General features: G+C 42.1%; 3 protein-coding genes across 8 annotated transcripts in view; 1 reads left to right on the forward strand and 2 right to left on the reverse strand.

Moving 5' to 3' along the window:
• On the reverse strand, positions 1 to 8,827 carry ftcdnl1 (formiminotransferase cyclodeaminase N-terminal like 1). 5 transcript variants are annotated; one of them, XM_051404043.1, is made up of 6 exons: positions 8,409 to 8,827; positions 6,847 to 6,981; positions 6,458 to 6,553; positions 5,854 to 6,009; positions 3,772 to 3,960; positions 1 to 1,295 (listed from the first exon to the last, which is right to left on the reverse strand). In XM_051404043.1, exons 1-6 carry the CDS (start codon positions 8,515 to 8,517, stop codon positions 859 to 861), a joined length of 1,122 nt encoding a protein of 373 aa, XP_051260003.1. In that variant the 5' UTR covers positions 8,518 to 8,827; the 3' UTR covers positions 1 to 858. The 5 variants fall into 5 exon arrangements, with proteins under 5 accessions (XP_051260003.1, XP_051260005.1, XP_051260007.1 ...); XM_051404045.1 differs by lacking the exon at positions 8,409 to 8,827 and adding an exon at positions 7,801 to 8,373; XM_051404047.1 differs by lacking the exon at positions 8,409 to 8,827 and adding an exon at positions 7,758 to 8,373.
• On the forward strand, positions 7,720 to 15,649 carry cunh2orf69 (chromosome unknown C2orf69 homolog). 2 transcript variants are annotated; one of them, XM_051404049.1, is made up of 5 exons: positions 7,756 to 7,839; positions 8,423 to 8,549; positions 8,824 to 9,128; positions 12,247 to 12,485; positions 13,010 to 15,649. In XM_051404049.1, the coding sequence occupies exons 2-5, from the start codon at positions 8,516 to 8,518 to the stop codon at positions 13,485 to 13,487; spliced, it is 1,056 nt and encodes a 351-aa protein (XP_051260009.1). In that variant the 5' UTR covers positions 7,756 to 7,839; positions 8,423 to 8,515; the 3' UTR covers positions 13,488 to 15,649. The 2 variants fall into 2 exon arrangements, with proteins under 2 accessions (XP_051260010.1, XP_051260009.1); XM_051404050.1 differs by lacking the exon at positions 8,423 to 8,549 and having other exon boundaries at positions 7,720 to 7,839.
• stk17b (serine/threonine kinase 17b (apoptosis-inducing)) overlaps positions 15,454 to 21,476 on the reverse strand; it is a 12,635-nt gene continuing 6,612 nt past the window's right edge. The window contains exons 5-7 of the mRNA XM_051404048.1: positions 21,059 to 21,107; positions 20,114 to 20,293; positions 15,454 to 19,166 (exon numbers count right to left, since the gene is read on the reverse strand). Coding sequence (XP_051260008.1) covers positions 18,929 to 19,166; positions 20,114 to 20,293; positions 21,059 to 21,107 — 467 coding nt within the window. The 3' untranslated portion in view covers positions 15,454 to 18,928. The remainder of the gene's footprint in view (positions 19,167 to 20,113; positions 20,294 to 21,058; positions 21,108 to 21,476) is intronic.

A 21,476-nucleotide genomic window follows, 5' to 3' on the forward strand; every position in this document is an offset into this window, starting at 1 on the left:
TTGAATTGATCAATGATTTATTTAATGTAGTAAAAGGTTATCACACACAACTTTTCATCAAAAAATGTAAATCTGTTAATGTATGAGTAAATTAGTTTGAACAATGTGTGCAAACGTTAATGGTGATTTGTCTTCTTTATCTCTACATCTAAACTAAAATACTGTCTGAATATGCAAACAATAAGGCATGAATGTAACCGGTGTGTTTTTCAGTATTAAAATATCCAAACAGCACCATGTTAGTGTCAGAATACTGTCCAAGTCTTCTACCTGGCTCTTTCACTGTTGAGCATGCAACATTTGGCAACCTTTAACAACTACAGCAATAAAATGCAACATACACATTAATGCAGCAGTAATATTAATCCAAAAGCCAGCATGAAGGGGCCGTTGTTATTTTACTTTTCATCATTTAGGTCAGTTTTGTTGCTAATACTTGATGCAGGACTTTTACTTGTAGTCGAGTCTTTTCAGAGTGTGGTATTAATACTTTTACTTAATCATACCAAAGGAGTTAAGTGGTTATGAAACAGTCTTCATTTCATACTGATGCCTCTACGTGACCTACATAAAGAAACCATCAGTGAGAACATTTACTATTTCTATATAGTTATTCTTAATGCCTGTCATGGAAATCAATTGAAATCAATGAAACATGGCGGTAGAAACACCACTTTGGCCCCAAAGTGTCGCCAGAATCATCACAAACAGAAAATTCCTTGTATCTGCTTTAAGTAAAGGATCTGACAGTGGTAACAGAGGGGGGCAGGGTTTAATAAACAGACAATTCTCAGGGTAATTAAAGTCACATGATGTACTTTTGCTTGAGGTTTCACTGGTTTTGGCAAGAATTCGTTCTCACATACGGATCCTACGCTGCTCCTTCCAGAACTCAGCAATCCCTTGAGACAGTGCTAACTCTGCCAGGCCCCTGCACTCACGGGGGGTGAACCCCACCAGCGCGGTGGCCTTCGTGCCGACCCCCTGCCTCCCTGCCAGCTCTGCGACCCTCGCCGTGATGAGGGAAGCTGGAGCGTGACAGTACAGCTGGCCACCGATGCTGAAAGCCGGCCAAGGTTCACCCGCACCCGTGTGACTAGGTGGGCTCCCCTTCACGCTTTCCACATTACAGGCGATTTCCACGGCACCCATGTGTGGCAAAGCCAGCACCTGCACCCCAGGCAGGCCCCCCGGGGTCGACTCCCTGATGGCTGTGGCGATGCTGCGTCCCAAGGCGATGTCCTGGGTGTCGATAGTGACGTTGCAGTTCATGACGTATGCACTGGCTCCAACACCTGCAGGAGAATCAGCCAAATCAGAACTAGGAGAACACTTTCAAACTGTTAGACATCCTCCGTCACTGATTGTCTCTGTGAGACTTTAACCTGTCTCATCTACTCTTCCTTCAGTAAGTGCTTTCCTGCTGGATTATGTTCATGAAATGAGCATTAGACTTGGAGCATTCAGCTTCCTGCTATTTCAGAAAACCACCATACAAGGAAGGAATGAGGACCTTAATGATAAAGAAAAATGTTCAACTTTGCCTGAAAATACACTGTGTTGTTGCTCCATTGCATTACAGTCTACCGATGCTCCAGTTGGTGAAGGAATTAGAATTTCTGCCACTCCTACAATGGATTTCCTGTCTGTCGTGATTAAATATTCACAAGCCATATGCACAAACTGGAGGACAAAAGTTCAGTCGCAGCTAATATGAGATTTCAGAAGTCTGAATAAGTCTGAACAGTTTTGTTAAAATCTGTTCTCAGATCAGTAGAGTGAAACAACAAGATCTGTATTCTCTGAAATCTGAAATACATCGTCCATTCCCTCTGAAATGCAACTACTAAATGCTTCGGAGGTTTTTTAATAATTGTCGGTGTATGCTTCATCTGGTCTTTTTATTGTGCTAGGCAAGTTTATTTATCAGTATTATTTATAGAGTCTTCCACACTGAGCTCCTTTGTATCATTTGTTTGTTTGTATGTACTTTGTGTACCAGAAGAAGCTCCGAACAAATTGCTCCCAGTGGGATTAATAAAGTTGTTGAATTGAATTGAAACCTTCGAGGGTGTATCCCTCCACCGCAGCTCAGCAAGGAAGCACTCTCCATACAGAGTAGGTTCAATAAAGGAGGCAACTGCCCCGGGGCTCCACACCTCCTGGAACCGAAAGCCCCACTTTCACTGTGTGTTAGTTGCTTTTTGGTGATTTGATTACGGTGAAATTTGTCTGGGGATTTCCACTACAATAGTACAATATAAAGTGGGTCCTGCATTAAGATGTAATATTGTGTCCCTTTCTTAAAATCTAATTTGAACACCTTCATTACTGGATGCAAGTTGTGTTAAATCGAGTTAAAACAAACTTAAAGGACACACAGAAAAGCTGGAAGGTGGTTTTCCAGTAGTAAAATATAATGAAGTTAGCGTGCTGTGTGTATTTGATTGGGAGGGAACAGAAAACAGGGAACCAAGAGCAAACTTCTGCCCACCAAACAGGTTAATGCGACACAAAGATGGAATTTAATACTTAAAGGCCTTAACATTAGAAGATACACTCTTGATTTGGCTGACTTAGACTGCTGCAGCCTCATATTAACTTCAGATGAGAAGCTCATCTTATTTAATCTCATTTATCAAACCTGTTAGCATAACCAACTTTAACAATTTGTTTCCTGTATTTGAGTGTGGCTGTGTACAGTTTAGGCCTCACTGCCATGATGGGGAGTCGTATTGTAATAATTTGTCATGAAATATTGTCACCTTTACTGCTACTGCGTCATAATGCAGCTAACTAGTCAGACTAGTGGTTCCCGAGACCTTCTTGATTTTAAGCCGTGCTACAAAACTTTAAAAATATACACAGTAGGACTATATCTCAGCATTCAGTTGACTTCTTTCAAGAAAAGTAAATGTAAAGTACCGTAAAATGTGAGTTTTATTTATTATGTTGAAATTAAAATGTTGAAATTGCTGAAAAACAACCTGAAATTCAAGCTTTCAGTTGTCAAATTTGCAGAACAAAACTCAGGAGAAGCAGCAGAATTAGATAGTATTCCCCATCTTTGTGGAGTGAGGGTTTTGTGCTAAAGGAATGAAACTCCTGTCCCCAATAAAGACAGTGTGAGTTCAGTGATTTAAGCAAATAAACGTCCGGGCTATTATTACGTTATACAGTAAATTGTCCGAATTGGCAAAGCTTCAGGGAAGAAAACACTGACTTTGTCAAAAAAGAAGCCTATTAAGTCTGTATGATTGTTAAAACAAATGCATGCGTAAAAAATCTGCTCAAAATTCATCCAAATCACTCGTTTTACACAAACTTCCTGCTGTTACTGAGATCACTGTTTGGGTTTGTTGTACAGTTTTGAATATAACATTTAATATCCATAAAATATGTCACTTAAGCGAGGGGTCGTCAGTTTAACAAATGATAGAAAATGGGTCCCTTGAGGAAAAAGGTTGGGAAGCACAGTATCAGACATCACTTGGGATACACAGAGCACGTAATGTGGCTAGGTAAGGATCTCATCAGTCATGGGATCATTCAGAGGTGCAGCACTTTAAATGTTTCAGTGTGGCTGTTTTTTTTTTAAAGGTCATAGGAGAGGAGAGAGATGGCCTGTGGTTGAGCTGTAACAAATATAGTTTCGTACAGAGACAAAGTCACCTGCGTTGTATAATCCTGCTAAAAAAAGCAAACATGAACCTACAGAAACACGTCTGGCATATCAATTCAAGCATACACTCCCCGTCAGCTCTGGCTCACCTGTGAGGCCGAACTGTTTCTGTGGCTGCGGCCCCACGTCGGGCCTGATCGCCTGCAAGTCTGGTGTCTTCTTGAACCAGCCCATCTCCTTCCTCCTCTGTGCCAGCCCCCGCTGAAGGGGGGAGTCTGCCCAGCCAAACAGGAAGGCACTGGTGCCCTGGACCCGCTCTGTGAGTCCCCGAGCCACAGCTGAGCCCCAGCAGGAACACAGACGTGTTAGTTAACCAACAAACTGAGCTCGCGTCATCACATGCACACAGTTTCATAAAACACGAGAACAACGGGAGCGTGACAGACAAAACACACCTCAGGGGGTGTAACTCAGACGGAAGCAAAATATGGACACATGGATCACTTATTACACGCATGCATAAATACAGCTCTTGTTAGTGAGTTTGCCAATTAATATTCTGCAATCACACCACAGAGATTAGCATACAGAGCGCACACAGACACACGCTGAGCTACTGCTCATTATGAGCAAGACACGTGGCAGCCAAGTCGGTAAACTGTGAAAGTAATCAACAGCACAGGAAGCTGAACAAGATATCACATCATCAGCCCTAGACACAGAGCTAGTTATTTCTATATGCAAATGTGCTCAAGAATTCACATACATTAAAAGTGTCAAATTAAAATGACTAGTAATGTTTGAATATCACCTCACCAATCACGACACATGACGTGTTTTTTTTTTACACTCAGAGACAACCCTGTGCCAGTAAAAGCTCCAAAGCATGCAGTGAACAAATCTGACTCTGAATGTTTTAAATTGTATTCATTATGGCAGTGTGTTGAATGTGTTCTGTATGTGTTGTCATTTTTTTGTAGTTTTTTTTGTATAGTTCAGGTCTTTTTAAATGGGGGTATAGACTGAGGAGTACCATTTTGAAGCTTCAAGTTTGGCATTACGGCCTATTTTAAAAGTTTTCTCAGTTTGGTGCATTGAGCTGGACGGACTCACCGACAATGACACCACGCCCTAAAGCGTACCCTGCTTTATGGTCTGTTTTACTCTAAATGGGACCATAATTTACTAAATGAACACCATGCTGTATGGAAGAAGATGTAAAACTAGAGATTGAGACCATAAAATCATTAGGAAACCTTTTACTGAGCTCATAAATCAAGTGAGAAGTCGGCTTATTTCTCCATAAGACTCCATACTATCTGACACTTTTTGCCCATGGAGCTGCCCCCTGCTGGCCATTACATAGTATGCAGGTTTAAGACACTTCACAGACCTGAAAGCTCTGTCCAATAACTATTTAGTGTCAATGATCAGGCCCCAAATATGGGCAGTGAACAATGTGCTGCTGTGGTATTTTAGCCACCTAAAGAAAAAGGCCCAGCTAAAGCAAATCAATATCAGTTCAGGAGTATATTCTACATTTAGTGGATTTTCACTGCTTTACCTTGCAGTCAGACAGCTTTTTCCAATGGGAAACTCAATTGCATTTACATCTGGTTTAGTCTGGTAGCTTTGGAGAGAGCACAGATGGATACAACAGCCTTTCTTTAGGTGGATAAAATACGGTTTTGTTGCCGCCCACAGCAGTACACTGCTCTGCTTCTGTGCTGGTACATTCGTCTGCTTCTTAAAACTGAGTAGTAGTAAGTACCACCTCTTCAAAAAACCTGAACTACTAAGGTTGAGAACATCTGCTATAGGCACTACGGATGAGCTCATCACAGTATATTTACAGTTTTGACACTTTCTAAATTACTGTGGTATCTTATACTACACATGGAAGCTAAAACATATACAGGGGTTATATTTAAATTGCCTGCTGCGAGGGAAAAATTGCAATGTCAAGTCACATTCATTTTCCATCCCTGTGTGCACAAACTGGATGTTAATGTTTTTTTTTGAGCCACTGAGGAGAGTCAAAATGCTCATCTCTGTCCCAGCCGGTGCTGCACAGAATACAAAACAAGAGAAGCAGAAATGTGCCCTGAAAGCTAATGAACAGATACAATATACTGTCAATGTGATCAGCTCAACCGACGGGGGCATATTTCTGAGTGCACTACACACACACACACACACACACACACACACACACACACACACACACTCACCCTGAGCCTCTTTAGCACAATCCTCTGCTCCCACCTCCTCCCCCAGGGGGTAGATGGGTATTAGGTCGACGGCGCCCATGCACGGGTGGACCCCGATGTGAGCGCGCATGTCAATCAGCTTGCAGGCTTTCTCGCAGGCAGACAGAACCGCCTCCCCTGGAATATACAACAAAAAAATGTATGCATTCAAAGGTTTATTCAACCTGATCCAAGTCTGCAGGAAACGGAATTTAATACGATAAAAATAAAGAGATTTTTGGGGGGCAAATTAAGCCGATTCATTTGTCTTTCGGAGAGAGTGTAGGACATACAAACTGTAAACCTCGACAGCTTTGTCCGCATTGTCACAAGGTTGTGTTCGGGATAAGCATTCAATGAGATAAACTTTTCACTCTGATCTTTGCCAAAAAAATGTTCATCCTGAATTTTTTTTTGTGTTTAAATCCCTGACAAAGCTTATTAAAGGATTTCTTTCCCCCTCTCAGAGGATTGGAGAGCAGGGGACAGGGACTGAATCCCTGCTGCAGAGGCAAATAGCTGACTCTACGCTTCCCTCGGGGAGCAGCAGAGTATTTCACTGCGAGCGTAAAGGTTCAGTACTCACCGATGGAGTCGATACTGGCCACAATGGTGATCACAGAACGGTTGTAGTCTCTGTCGTTAAAGATGTTCAGCACTGCGGTCCCCTCTCGTCTAACCCCTGATTAAGAAAAGGAATATAGATTAATATATTTTAGATAAAGGTGCTTGAGTCGTCTCAGTTCACTGCCAATGGAAACCATTTTTAGAAGCATCATGGAGGACAGGTGGGGAAAGTGATTTGGACACATACAGACACACTTAACCATCTTATCTTTGGGTTTAGCCTCTATTTTGGGTTGTAGCTTGAGAATAAACTATTTAGTTCTTTCTCAGCAAGACAGATTTGATCAAATTACAACATTTGTGGTATTAATAATCCCCCAGACTCATTAAAAACAAAAATACGCTTGCCTTCGGTGTCGTATAATGCGGCCTTGGCCACAGTCTCCACCAGGTCTTTCCTGAGAGCCTCAGAAACGTTGAGAAGACAAGCCACCAGTCTTCTGCCCAGAGAACTCGAAGCCATGTTTCTACAACAGCAATAATCTGAAACATATAAAGTGATCAGACTCACAGCTGAAGAGCAGTCCGTTATGTACGACATTGCACTCAAACTCACATTTATCTGGACAGAAATGGAGCCGAGATCATCAATTTATTAACTCAAGTGCATAAAAAGAAGCGTTCAATAAAATACACTCAGACAGCTTTACCTGCTCTGATGATGCACCTGTACCTTTTAAATGAGACACCATAAGCATATGTTTATAATATATTTGTTTGTCATATATTTCTATTATTTTGGCTACTTGGCAATAGTTGGAGTAGCTCTTTACTGAATGCATGGCTACCATAAACTACAGCTGGTGCCTGTAATGATGATGCCATCTACAGAGAGTTGGTGGAGCTGCCTTTTACAACAGGAACAATGAAGTAACAGAAGACTACAGATTATGATTCATTTCAACAATAATATATAAATAATAATAACATTTATTGTTGTCTGCAAGGCTGCAAGGTTTACCATGATGACAACAAAAGGACGTGATAATATCTCCAGGAAATAAGAGCTGCTGCAGTATGTTTAAGAGTCCACATTACCTGCATGAAAGGAGTCTTCTTCTATCATCTGACAGTTACATAATTCAACTGTTTAATAGTTTATAAAGTGCAGCCTGTGGGAATGACTGAGCCATGTACTGTTGCTCTGTATCAGTGCAGTTACAGAACATGTTCAAAGTCCAGCTGCGATGATCTGAGGCATGCAAGTCAAACACACGTGACAGTAACTCCAACATCGGTCTGTTGTAAAGCATACTTGCTCTTTTAGCACTGGGGTGTGCAGTGTGTTCTCTGCTGTCGTACCACGGAGAGAGAAAAGGGACATTCACTGAGTTTCTGCAGGTAAACACACCAACATGACACTGACTTCGGTACAGCTGCTGCCAATCCGTGCACGTAGACTTTAGACGTGTGTAGTTAAAGATGAGAGTTCACTGCAAGAGGGTTCACTCCTGTTTGCAAGCGGAAACGTTTGTCTTCTTTTATGAAGGAGGTAAAATTTTGTTTTTAGCCTGTAACTTATTTTGCACAAAAACTCTTCTTGACTGTCGTATGTATGTATATATATTGTGAATTATTATCTTTTTATGTATGTATTGATGTGTGTATGTATAGATATATGAATGCGTTTTATGGATGGTTTTACACATCTATAGCCACAAGAATGTAGTATATATCGTTTTAGAATAAAGAAAAACATACATTTAGTCCCTGCGTTTGTTTTATCTGTATAATCATAACACACATAAACAACAACAACAACAACAACAACAACATATGCAGACAGTAAGATAATGGAGCAGAGAGTATTTTTATATTCATAGTGCAATATGTGCGTTTACATTTTTCTCATACTTATTAAATAATGTAATTCTTTCTGAATTTATTTGTATATCTTATTTTATTCATACTTCTTTTTCCGTAGCCCTCGATTGACTGACCGGTCAAAACCGGAAGTACATTGGAGTGCATTATCTTGCCACCTGAACGCTGAAGCGTCTCTGAAAAAACAACAGACATGCGCAGAAGTGCTCGCCAACGGCTAACTAACGGTTGGTGTTATTGATAAAACAGCGCCTCTTCGTGGACAGAAACAGCCTCAAACTGTCCGAAATAAACACATAATTAAGAGTTTCTTCTGAAACTGCGACGACGCGAGAGAAACAACAAACAGAACATAATGTCCAATAATAAATAATGTCGGTTAGAGCCTCATAAAGCCGCTTTGTTTTGACGTTAGCATACTGTGTTGCTAACAGAGGCAGCTAACGGTAGCTGACTGCGTTGAAAGAGGAAAAAAAACGCCAAATCATTTTCTTATTTTAGAGTCCATGCTATCCGCCCGAGCGGTCGCGGTGGGCTTCTCTCTGATAACTGTGGCCCAAACGATGACCTCTGTGGCAGCGACGACATCCTCGGAACCCCGGGGGCTGCAGGCATCCGCCGGCCGGGATGCACGCACCGGGAGCCCGCGGCAGAGGCTCCAGAAGCTGCGGGCGGTTCCCGGTTACAACCCGAACCGAGTGAACGACCTGCTGCTCCTCCGGGCCGACACCGACCACCTGACCGCCACACAGCCGAAGGAGAGCAGCAACAACCGGCATGTTGTGTTCTTCCACGGGGATATTCAGGTGAGTGTGTGTGTGTGTGTGTGTGTGTTGGGGGGGGTTGTATTGATCAGGGTCTCAGGTGATCGAACAGGGAGATGATAATTAATTAATTAATTAATTAATTAATCACTGCAAGTTGTTCCTGAGGCAGTTCACTCAGTAGCTCTGCTGAGTTGGTGCTTGTGGGTTTAAACTCATTTAATATACAGTTTGTGTCTCTGTTTATTTCCCCTGTTTGGGGATTATTGTCATGTATTTTGCAGATGTCTGTATTTTTTATTTTTTATTTTAAAGCTTGCACACAGCATGTGACACCTCATGGGTGCCAGGAGAGGTAATCTTTGCTTTACTGCTTCATAAAACCAACCCAGTAAACCAAAGGAATCACCTGCATGTTATTTTATACACTGAGCAGCCCACTTTAAGGACTCAAGGACATTTATTTATGATTGTACAACACAGGGTTGTGTGTAAAGATAACAGTTTGAAGTTCCTTCATGCTACACACATAGAAAACTAATAAAATAAACCATTATATACAGTTATTTATATAAACATACACATATTTGTACCGGGGGGGGTGTAAACAACCAGATAGTGATGGTAATAGTAGTAGTTTTACACAAACCTGCAACCCAGAAGTCACCCAGGGGTCAGGAATCAGTGAGAGAGGGTCTGATGGCAGATATTTGACCCCCCGCTGTCACACTTGGCTGCCCTTATCTGCATTGATATCAAGTTAAGTTTATTTATACTGTATGGACCTTCAGGAGCTCAGTGTAGGTCACACATTTTAACTGAAAGGAGCACCTAGCAGAAGAGTATCCGGCTGTATTTACTGCAGTCAGGTACAACAAATACTTCTCTACCTGTGGAAGAGCGGATGGTGAACGGAGGCCGCGCTGCAGAGATACCGTGCCCTTTCTGTTTGGGTCTGTATGCCACCTTTCAGCTGTGAGTGGATCCACTTTCTTTAGGAAGCACAGGGTGATTTGATAATATTGAACATGGTTATCTGAGTTGGTCACAATAACACGCTGTAATGAAGCATTGCTATTATGCACAGCAATCGAAAAGGCTTTTAAAATAAAGACAACAGGAATGATTTCTGTTTCGTAACGACATGAAACCGTGGATTGAAAACTCCTGAAGTCTGGTACTTGCAGCTTGGATGTGCAATGTTGTAAATGACTTCTTCTATATTGTGTTTTTTATAGAAATAGAATCAGATTGTACCGTGGAAACACTCTCGGGCTGCACAGTTCATCAAAATATGATTGAAATCACAATATGGCCAAGTGCAATTATGTGCAAATTACAGAAGCTGCAGTTCTTTGATCAAATTAAAATGTAGTACTGATCTCTCCAGATGCTCTGGCCTTTATACGTGATCTCCAGATTGAATACAAAACATGTTTGTTTGGTAGAGACGCTCAAAAAAAACTTCACGTCATCATGAGTTAAATATTTATCTCGGTGAAAATTACATTTGTGATGATCTTTCCCACACTAATCGTGAACCATATTGCAATCGCAGTGTGTTTATACCTTATTCACTCCAGCCCTAAAATATTCTTAATAAAAGAAAACAAACTGGAGTAAACATACAGTTAAAACTGAAGCGGGCATCATACTTTTCCATATCTGACTTTGGTTAGAAACCAGGTAGAACGTGTGAGGGGAATAAAAAAACAAACAATGCAGCAAGTGTCCAAAATGTACAGATTTTGTCCTTAAATCGTCATCTGAGAGCTATTTAAGTCTGCTTTAGGTCTGCTCTTTGTGTGGAGGAGTGTTTCTGAACATGTGGAAGAGAATACAGACGTGGTGGCGTCTCTCCAGCCTGAGCCAAACCTCTTAATTGCTGCAGTTGCCAGATTACGCTGTCAGATTATGCAAAGCTGTCTCCGAGGCTTTTTGTTTCTTTCTCTCAGTAAGCGGAAGAGGCATTTAGTTATGGAGGAGTAAAAAAAAATATGGAGGAGTAAAAGAAGATTAAACATCACCCATTTGTTTCCCTTTCTAACTGTTTATTGGAGCGTCTCTGTGGCTACGATCCTGCATTCATCCATTCATTCTTCCTCATTTGCAATTCATTAGGCGACTTTCCAGGCAAGTGTTGATATTCCCACAGTGTGCCGGTATTCGCCGGGAGACGTTCGTATGCGCGGGATGCTGTCACGGTGACGTCTCCGTGTAAATAACATGAATGAGGCGGTTGTGTCCAGGACCACACAGTCCGACAGCACGCTGAGGAGACGCTGCTGATGCAACTGTGACGAAGATGGACTGATGTCTGTGAGGTTTATGGGCCGACTCCCACCGTGGCTGTTACCAGGACCGGATATACGGAAGGGAACATTTTGTGTTCGGCTCACAGATCGAAGCCAACGTCTGTCAGGGAAACATCTTTGACTGGTTTTGGTTTTAGCTTTTATCCTTTTTAAATTCTAAACATTTAAAGACCCAGCAACCCCCTCTCCTACATAGCTGGATAGGTTAATGCTGCAGCACTTCATCTTGTAAAGGTGTTTGTACTCCAAAAAAGCTAATTGTAGGCAAACGGTGGGTCTTAGGGAGAGTTCACACACTCTTCGACACAGACAGATGTGAGCGATAATGAGTGTGTATCATGTTTTTCAGTGTGTAAACGTTGTACTAAACAATCTCTCTCTTTTTCTCTGTTAGCTGGTCACATTGCACTTTTATATCGAACTTTTTATCAGATAATCAGATCCAATATTCAGCACTTTGGAATCAGTTTTTTATGTGATTGTCCATTAAATAAATTAAGTTTAAAATGCACTAAAAGTCTCGCTCAGTAGGGCTGTATCACGATACAGGGGTTACAATTCAATATACTGCCATATATACGGCAATCTCTTTTAAAAATCTAGTATAAAGAACACATATACACGCATACAATCTGACTAAATACATACAACCAGAACATCGTACAATCCAACATTAAAGGGGTTAAACACAAAATAGATACAGATATTTTTCTATCTTTCTATCGCTCAGTGTCCTGCTGTCTGATTGGTTACTCATCATAAGTGATAACCTATTACAATTGCCTCAAACTTGTACTCCAGTACTTGAGAAAATGTATTTAGTTACACTGAATCTGTGTGTGCAGAACTTCGAGGAGGAGATGGCCGTGCAGCCTGAGGGATCCCAGTGGCTCTCCTGGAGCCTGGAGCAGGTCGCCCTCACGCTGGGCCGCCGTTTCCCCGACCGCCACGTCTGGGTGGTCAGAGCCTCCCGGATGTATCTCCACAAGTTCAGCTGCTACCACAACTTCGTGGAGAGCAACATGTTCGGGGCTCCGGAGCACTCGCCGTACTCACCTGACTACGGAGCGTTTTGCCACCTCAGGTTTGTTTTTGCTTTTTAAGGTCACATATTATGTAAAGGGAACTTTATTCATCCTCAGTGTGTCTTCAGACTCGTAGAATATAAGAAAGAACATCCTGTCCCTTTTTCTTGCTCCTTCAGGAAATATGTATTCCAAAAAATTTGTCAGATTTGTGTCTCGATGTGACCTCTTATGGGGATTGTTGAATATAGCACCACTTTGTTTGATCCGATTATCCAAAATATAGCAACAAAGCTGTGTTTGGCCACTTGGGGGCAGCAGAAACAGGCTTTAAATGAAACTCTGACATAAGCTTTTAATTTAATATGTCAAGTTATTTTGGGAAATTGTTACGTATAAAGAATACGTATTTAAGCACCGAACACAGGAAAGCTGCACTGCCAATAGAAAACAGAGGTCACAAATACACTCTTACCTTCATCTGCTATCATCACCTCAACATTACGAGCTTTACCAAACGAGGCCTTACTGCATGGTGATGGTGCTGTCAGTGTTACAGTCTGAACAACATCTGTGATCGCAGGGCGCTGCTGAGCCACGGCATGGAGCGAGCCAACCTGCCAAACCCTCTGCAGACACAGGGAGGCGCTGACGGCATCCCCTCAGGGTTTTCCCTCACGCTGGTGGGCTTCAGCAAAGGCTGCGTGGTCCTGAACCAGATGGTGTACGAGCTGGCCGGGGCCCGCGCAGACCCGCAGCTGTCTCACTTCGTCAGATGCATCTCGGACTTGTACTGGCTGGACGGCGGGCACCCGGGAGGCAGTGAGACCTGGGTGACGGACAAGCAGGTGCTGAAGGGACTTGCTTCCAGCGGAGTGTCGATTCACGCCCACGTGACCCCGTACGAGGTGTGTGACCCGATGCGGGCCTGGGTGGGCCGCGAGTACGGACACTTCATTAAGACCCTGGAGGAGTTCGGGGCCTGTCCGAGTAAGGAGCTGCACTTTGAGGACGAGCCGCCCTCCATCGAGAACCACTTCAGGGTCATCCAGGAGTTTTGAGGTTTTAGGTGGGTCGTGAGCACTTCAGACACCACACACACAGTCTGAGCTGATACTCCCAACGTCACTGAGCGCTTTAATTTATTAAGAATGCAGATTGAATGTCTTATTTGCTGGTCTTACCTCATTTTTTCTATGATTTAAGGGCTCAGAATTTAGAGCATGTGACAGATGCTGGTCTCCTTTTTACTGCTAAATGCACTTGATCCGAGTCTGAATGATGCAGGGCGCTCCCTGTGGCTCTGAGCAGGAATACGCAGGTATGAAAATGGTCTTTCTTCTTCAGGCTAAATGTGATCTTTTACATTTGATTCTGGCTCAAACTTCCTGCGGAGCCGTTGATTTAGAAACATGAAGTATTCATGTTGTTTCAGTTGGAGTTTGCGAATGAGGACGTTTCTCTAATTTAAAGGGACAGCTCACCCCAAAATCAAAAATACATGTTTTTCCTTTTACCTGTCGAGCTGTTTACCCATCGAGGTTGTGTCGGTGTGAGTTGCAGAGCTTTGGAGATATCCGCCGTCAACCTGATACCAAAACCATTATCCATTCCACTTATCGGCCCCATTCTTTGTCAATTTCAGGTTTTTCAGCGTAAACACAATTGTTTTATTATCTCTGACTAAAAAAGTAGAGTTAGCGCTTTGAGAACACAAACCCAGTGCCATCTGGTTCCATTATATTGGAGAGAAGGCAGACAGGGGGGTGAACTGTCCCTTATAGGTGTAAAAGATAAAGTATAGCTTTGATTTATTTTAATTTCTGCCATGATTTTAAACGTAATGTATGTTTGGCTGAAGCAGGAACGGCTTATTACATTCTCCTTATAGCTGCACTTTTACTACCTGCTCCTGTTAAGACACGTGAATGTCTGAATGTCTGAACTTTACAGTTTCAGACGGCGTCAGTTGGGCTCTCAGTAGTGATTATTGATTGTACTCAAACAGGTGGCCAATGAATTATTGATTACTTGGTCAGAAAGTTAAAAAAAAATGGTTTCTGTTGTCATTCCTTCAGTTTGATCCCAACTGTGGATTTTCCACCCAAATATTCCCGATCTGTTTCTTTCAGTTAAATGTCACAACACAGTCTCACCTCGAGGTCAGTTTAGTAGCTGTTGTTGTGAAGCTTTCGATCATAACACGGGATGATTTTCAGTAGATGTAGAGGAGTTGCTTCATGTGGATGTTGAGGTGAGATTTTAGTGTAAGAATTAACTGTTAAAGTCATTACCTTCCTTATTACTTATCACTTTTTTAAAAAAAAACATTAACTGATTGTGTTAAATTCCTTTTTTCACATTTGTTTTGAAAATATACCAAATTACCTTTTTAAAAATGAAATGTTCAAACTAAACCGACTGTAATAATGTCAGAATGAGGAGTTCTGTTTAAATGAAGTAATTTAGAAAGACGTGTAAATGAGGCGGCGCTTGTTAACTCTGTGGTTAGAAGTTAAGAACCGCTTTGTATCTACTGTACTTTTTGTTAACTGCAATATGTAAAACATACACACTAGTTTAATGGGAATGTGGCAGCATGTGTATTAATATCTGTATGATGTATTCCAGTCTGTATGACCTCTGTGTGAGCTTACATAGCGTCTTTGCACTACGCTGATGGCTGTAACTCGTTTTGCTGAATGTAACTTCAGATCATTCCATTATGTTTACTACTCGCTGTACGCTGTGCTGTGAGTGTGTGAGGACGACGGAGAAGATTAACTTAAAAAAAAAAGGTGTTTAGCAAGTGCACAGCCAAGTTATCATACATTATTTTAAATCATCTGCTTGCTAATTGGTATACGTTGTCCTGTCAACGGTTACAGTGAGGGAGAGGCTGCAACACAGAAATATTTCTGAGTAGTTTAATAAGAGGAGTTTGTTTCTCGTCAGTCAGCAGGGGGCAGCAGTGTAGAACAAGTAAAGTGACTCAAAGACAACAAAAAGAAGACATCACATACTGTGTTGGATATTTTCTACAACCTTTAATGAGCTTTTTCAGTTTGCTTTGTGATGCTTTTACATATTAGCCTGCAGTTGATCAGAATACAAAGGGGATTATGTCTTTTTTTTTTTTTTTTAGTCATTTCAGACGCAATCAGAATGCTCATACATTAAAAAAATATAAAATGCAAAATAAACATACATTTCTTGCACATTTCTTTGCTTGTGCTTGTGGCTGGTTTTGTCTCTAACGTCTCTACAGTCTCACACAACAAACAGGAATGTTGGGTGACATCAGTCGCCTGACGTTATTGGTGCTCCACTTCTTGAGGACGACGGCCTCAACTGCCAGCTAAGCACCTCCCGCTCAGACAATGAGCGTACAGAGAGAGAGAGAGAGAGAGAGAGAGAGAGAGAGAGAGAGGCCACCGGGTGACTAGCTGCTGAAAATAACAGCACAATAGCTGTACAAAATAACAAAATCAACACCACAGCATAAGTCATGTTCAAGTGACAGACAGACAATGCCAGCAAACACGAGCCGCTTCGTCATCCTGCAAAGTGAAATCTCTGACATCAACGCAAAACAAGTCCATCTTCTCTCTCAAGGTTGAGCAACTCGTCGAGTCTTTACAATCTTTTTTACAGATGCTGCTGCGACAGGAGTCGGTACAGCTGAGCTTGAGAAACGTCGAGTTGCATCATTTCAGCCTGAATCAAGATTATTCCGAGACGCGGTCAACCCGGAGAGGTATTAGGAAACAGTCCCTCCAGGAAGTTTCAATGTCGAGACCGCAACAATTAACGCAATTTAGTCCAATCACTAGTTTCCTGTGAGTTTCTCCAGTCACAGCAGCTCACTACTGGTGGTTTTATTCTCACTGGAACGAGTTGCCTTTGATTTAATTTAAATGAATTATAGAAACAAATAGCAACTCCTTTTTTAAATTTTCACTTTCTTTTGCAGTTTCATTGAAACAAAATGGCAAAAAATATCACAACATGCATCACAATGTTTTAGAAAAGCTGCCATGAAGCCTGTGAAATCCTGGAGGGACTGAGAAAAAAGCAGAGTAGACTGACTTGAGATGAAGTAAGATTCAAGCTTATTTCCTTACATATCAAACAGATACTTCCCAGCTGTTTGGAGAAAAGTTCTTACAGCAAGCTCAAGTAGAATCTGCCAACTCTCTGAGATTAATCATTGAGATGAAAACCTTTTTACAGTGTGTTGCTCCAGTTTTTAAAGGATGACAGCATACAGATGAGAGCATGGCCGTGGCTGGGGACGCCCAGCTCCCCGACACAAAGGCCATTGTACCAGCCGGTGACAACAACAAACATAAACACAATGTGGTCTTATTCGGTTTGGCACCTCGGAACAAAAGAGGAATGTTTCACTGGAGGTGACGGGCAATCAGAATCTGCACTTTTAGGAGAGGTGAGGAGTTTTCATTCGAGTCTTACTCGAACAAAAGATGGCAAATCCCGTAAATCGATAGCACCTCGTGTTTCACATTATACAGTGGTTCTGTCAGCGTCTTGGGACAAACTTATCTCTTTCTAAAACTACACTGAAATCATCATCATCATCCCCACTTTCTCTGCACCTAAAGAGCCCTTTCATACCTACATATCTGAACACTCAACATCAGAACTTTAAAGGAGTTGTAGAATATCAACCTGTTCCTTTAAACGCTCCATCCCAGACCGTCACGTTTCCAAATCCATCAAAGCATTTAATCATCTTCCTCCCCCCTAAAACCATCTGACTCATCTCCATTTCCACGTTTGCTTTACTTCCCAGTACCACCTCGACTCTAATCCTCGCTGCCACCTTCCCAATCCGCTGCAGTCAAACATTTCCATTTATTACTCATTACACAGTAACCACAACAGCATCTTCTTTTAAATAACACCTTAAGCATCCTAAAATCACCTGTCTCCCGGCATAATCGCAACACTTCCTTATAAGACACGTGAGCACATTATTTACATAAAAAATATAAAGTATAAGTCCAGCACATAAATAATAATAATAGGCCTATAAGAATAACATTAAGAATACACAACAAAGTGAGCAGAGAGTGAGCAGCATGCCCTGAGATGAAAACAACAGGAATATATCACTTCAGGCACCCTGACCCAAGAGGAATAGCTTTTACTGAGAGCACACTGGATGGCTTTTGGTGAGGGACTGAAAGACAGCGAAACCTCTCAAACTACAGAATAAATAGCTCCTGTTTTGCTTATCGGTTCGGTACGTGTGCTTTATGAAGTAAGTGCTAAAGTCGTGTTTCTCTCCAACAAAGAGGAACTGGCAGCCCGGTGAGGAAATCCTTTGAGTAAGTGCGGGTGTGGTGTGTGTGAGCAATCGTGTGAGTCACACCTTCTCTCGAGCCGGTACAGTTTCTATCTTGTTGCTCACTTAATGTCAGAGCGGTTGCTTCTAGAAAACGTTAACAATAATCCGGATACAAACACTGACGCTAAATGGGGACGCCTTTAGGTTCTTTGGGAGGGGACTATACTGAGGTTGGAGTTCATAAAAGGAGTTTCATCTAAAGACCCTGAGCTAAATGTATTGCAGAGATGGAGAAAAGTAAAAGTTAGACTTTGAGTGTGAATGCAAACATGAGGAATGTAATATGTTTGTGTGTAATTCTGCCCTCCTGCTGCTTGTTTTTAAAGTCAAAGTGCAGCTTGGGCATCAAATACAGCGATCCTGCATGTAGCAAGAGCTCGAGCTTTGACGCAGACAGCAGCGTGTTTCATCAACTTTCAATTAAAAACAGACATGAAACGCAGAACCCAAAGTCTAAAGAGTCTAAAGCCTGGTTTCCCATAATGCTGCTGTTCAGCTAACTCGCTTTAACATGCAAATATGGACATTATCACACTTCCTCATTGCAGAGGTGTTTATCTCTACATCACACATTACTGCTGAAGCACAAGTACAGGGAAATAGTAACCAGGCGCTGGTGACTAAGAACACTTAACTTCCGACTTTAAGGCAGAGAGAGATTAACTTCTTTAAGGTTTCTGTAGAAAATAGAATTAAAATGCACGAGAGAAGTGTTGCATAGATTTCCCTAGAAATACTCCACACTAGCCTTCATCAGTACTCTCAGCACAGAGCGGGCTTATGCAGCGCTTTAAGAACACCAGAGATTTGAACATTGATACATATTAAATACTTTAGGTTAAACACACTGCATTAATTGAGACATACTGTACAATTGTCACACTTTTTTTTTTTAAAGGCGATGGATCAGTGATAAGATTTCAAAATTTAGCTGGTTATCTTTGGTTTGAGTGGTCGATCGTGGAATTTTGCTAATTAGTGGAATATAAACACAACCAAAGCACTTTTGAGTGGTGGGCAGCAGACAGCTGGTTTTTCTGGAGGCTTAAAAGAATTTAAAAGCTCCGAGGAAGGAGCGGGCACTCCTGCCTCACACTTCAATTCCTCCCCCTTTTTTTTAATGGGACTTTTTCAAAAGTCACCGTCTCCGGCAGCGGGACGCTCCTCGTCGAAGCGAAACCTTTTTGCGTGCGAGTGGGGCGAGTCCAGGAAGTTCTCCTTGTCTTCGGGGTCTTCGGGCGGGGCGGTCCACTTGGTGCCGCAGCTCCTTTCGCGGACGGTGCGGGTGGTGGCGGGGTCCGGGCTCAGACAGAACTGCTGCTGCCACAGCCAGGGGTGGCTCATACACTCTGCAGCGCTGGGCCGGTCCCTGTGGTCAGAGAACAACAGAGAACTCTTAGAGTCTCAACGCCAGAAATAAGGGCCGCAGCCAACCATTATTTGTACGTCTCACTCCCTCTGCCTGTGTTGCTATCGCTGCCTCTCTGTGGTTTGGTTCAAATAAATTCTTAGTTCACCAACATCGATGATAAAAACAGTAGTTTCAGTCTCTCTACTCTGCTGTACTTTGCCCAGACTGGCTATGGAAACAAACCAGAGTTGGTGATTGTTGGAACAAATTATATAGTATTGATGAGTTTTATTTTATTTCTGTCCCATTGTTTTAGTCTGACATGCTGATCCTCTAATGTAACATCCAATGGCAAGTGAATTTTGTATATATAAACTTGCTTATTTTGTCTGACCAAGAGTCCAAAACTACATTTTGTGTACCATAATGTACAACATGGAAAAGAAGCGAGTCTGCATATTTAAGAAGCTGGGAACCATCAAATGTTTGTCTGCCGACGAATCAATTCAGCTCCAAGTGAATCTAAATCTCATCAAAAAGTAGTGGAAGAAGAGAAACAAAGATTTATATTTAAGTTTGTTTCTTACTCTTAAAAGGTTACAATCTATAATTAAACTCTTAACTAATCAAGAGGGAAAAACACCACATGACAAAGTCAAAATCACGAGTGGAGGTGTTCTACTTCCTACGAACAATATTCCCAGCATGTTCACGTGGATAAAAATACATGTTTGTGGGAAAAAGAAGTGCTTCACTGGCTCTTGGCTGCGCAGTGTCTGTGGGAATTCTTCACACACAAGCAGAACTGGTCTAAAATAAAACATTACGTGACCGCTGGGTTGCCTCGTGGAAAACCATCTCATCCTCTTTGTTTACAGCTCAGTGCTAACATTCCACTTTTTGACTTCATTCACAATAAATCATCTGACTGTTTCTCTTCTGGACAGTGTGAGGCTTTTACTCACTCTGGCGCTTTGACCAGCAGCTTGCGGATGAAGTCCACAGCCAGCTCAGACACTCTGGAGAAGGCCTCCCTGCTGTAGTCCACGCTGATCTGGGACACGTTCAGGTACGTCTCCTGCTTGTCGTCCCCGGCAAACGGAGACTCGCCCGTCACCAGCATGTAGGCTATAACACCCACACTCCTGAGGAACACACACACACACACACACACAGAGTCAGGACATGTAGAGGAGTGCCTGTGGGCTGAATCCCAGAGGGCACGCAGGGTGACTGATTTAGTAAATATTTCTGTTAAAAAAAAAAATCCATACATTTTATTTTCATAATTTGGAACGCCGCAAAAGTGAGAACAAAGGTGACCATTAAAGTAATTACCCAAACTGTAAACAGCTATTAGCTTTTGCAGAGCTACTTTGTGGTTTGTGGCTTCACACCGGAATGGATCACCTTAATTTACCCTTTACAAATCATTTTAGATCAAGAGTTAAAATTAGGGTTTGATAACAACCTTTTTAGAGTAGCTGACACACTAAACTCCTCTATCAGCAGTTGTTGTGGTGGAAACATAGCTATGGAGTCTCTGATGCCTTTCTTTGTCACCTGTGATGTGAAAACATCAGATTTCTACACAGTCAGAGAAAGTAACAGAGTGCGTCCTGCTCATAGTTTAATTATAAAATCCCAGCACACCACACATTGTCCTGCCGGGCTGCTATCAGTGCTGTCAGCCCTAGAGTCACAGAGGACGGCAGTAGAGGAGGTTGTACCACCGTTAGCAGAGCGGAGAGTGTCGGAGCAGCTGCTCTCCGGGGTCACACTGCCCTCCGTTAACTAGCACTCTTCTCTGCTTCCATCAGTTAGTTTTGTGGTCATTTTGAGACACGTTCTCTTTCGAATAACCTCGACAAATATTTGAAACACTCCTGAACACACGCCAATGGACTCACCAGAGGTCAGTCGCTGTTGTGATTGGCTCATAATTCAGGATCTCCGGCGCTGAATGAAGACATGAAAGAAAAAGTCAGCTGAGATTCAATATTAAAAGAATGTCCTCTGTAATTTGCTGTATCATTTCCTACCCCATGCTGTTTTATTTCACCACTAGTGATGTTTAGGTTTTGTATTTCTGTTGTGTCTGTGTCTTTGTTACAGCTGAGTCTACCAATCTTTTTCATGAATCTAAAAGATGAGCACATTAAACTCACCAGAGCTGGAAGAGGTTTCTCGAGGTGTGTGTTTAAAGACACCTCCTCTATCCATTAAGTGTCGAGAAATGCATGCTAATGATAACTGTCTAATGCCAAGGATTTCTCAATCACCATAAGCTATTGATACTTTACCTTGTGTGAGAGCTAGAAAAGCATT

This window comes from Dicentrarchus labrax, unplaced genomic scaffold (genome assembly GCF_905237075.1).
Source record: "Dicentrarchus labrax unplaced genomic scaffold, dlabrax2021, whole genome shotgun sequence".
Taxonomy (NCBI): Eukaryota; Metazoa; Chordata; class Actinopteri; family Moronidae; genus Dicentrarchus; species Dicentrarchus labrax.

Bases quoted from the DNA above. Each gene is read 5' to 3' on its own strand.
- cunh2orf69 (XM_051404049.1), top strand. From the start codon at position 8,516: ATGCGCAGAAGTGCTCGCCAACGGCTAACTAACG. The intron at 8,550-8,823 runs GTTGGTGTTATT...TTCTTATTTTAG, and splicing joins TCGCCAACGGCTAACTAACG to AGTCCATGCTATCCGCCCGA. The intron at 12,486-13,009 runs GTTTGTTTTTGC...CTGTGATCGCAG, and splicing joins GGAGCGTTTTGCCACCTCAG to GGCGCTGCTGAGCCACGGCA.
- ftcdnl1 (XM_051404043.1), bottom strand. From the start codon at position 8,517: ATGTCTGTTGTTTTTTCAGAGACGCTTCAGCGTTCAGGTGGCAAGATA. The intron at 3,961-5,853 runs GTGAGTGTGTGT...GCTGGGGCTCAG, and splicing joins TTGTGCTAAAGAGGCTCAGG to CTGTGGCTCGGGGACTCACA. The intron at 1,296-3,771 runs GTGAGCCAGAGC...ATTCTCCTGCAG, and splicing joins GAAACAGTTCGGCCTCACAG to GTGTTGGAGCCAGTGCATAC.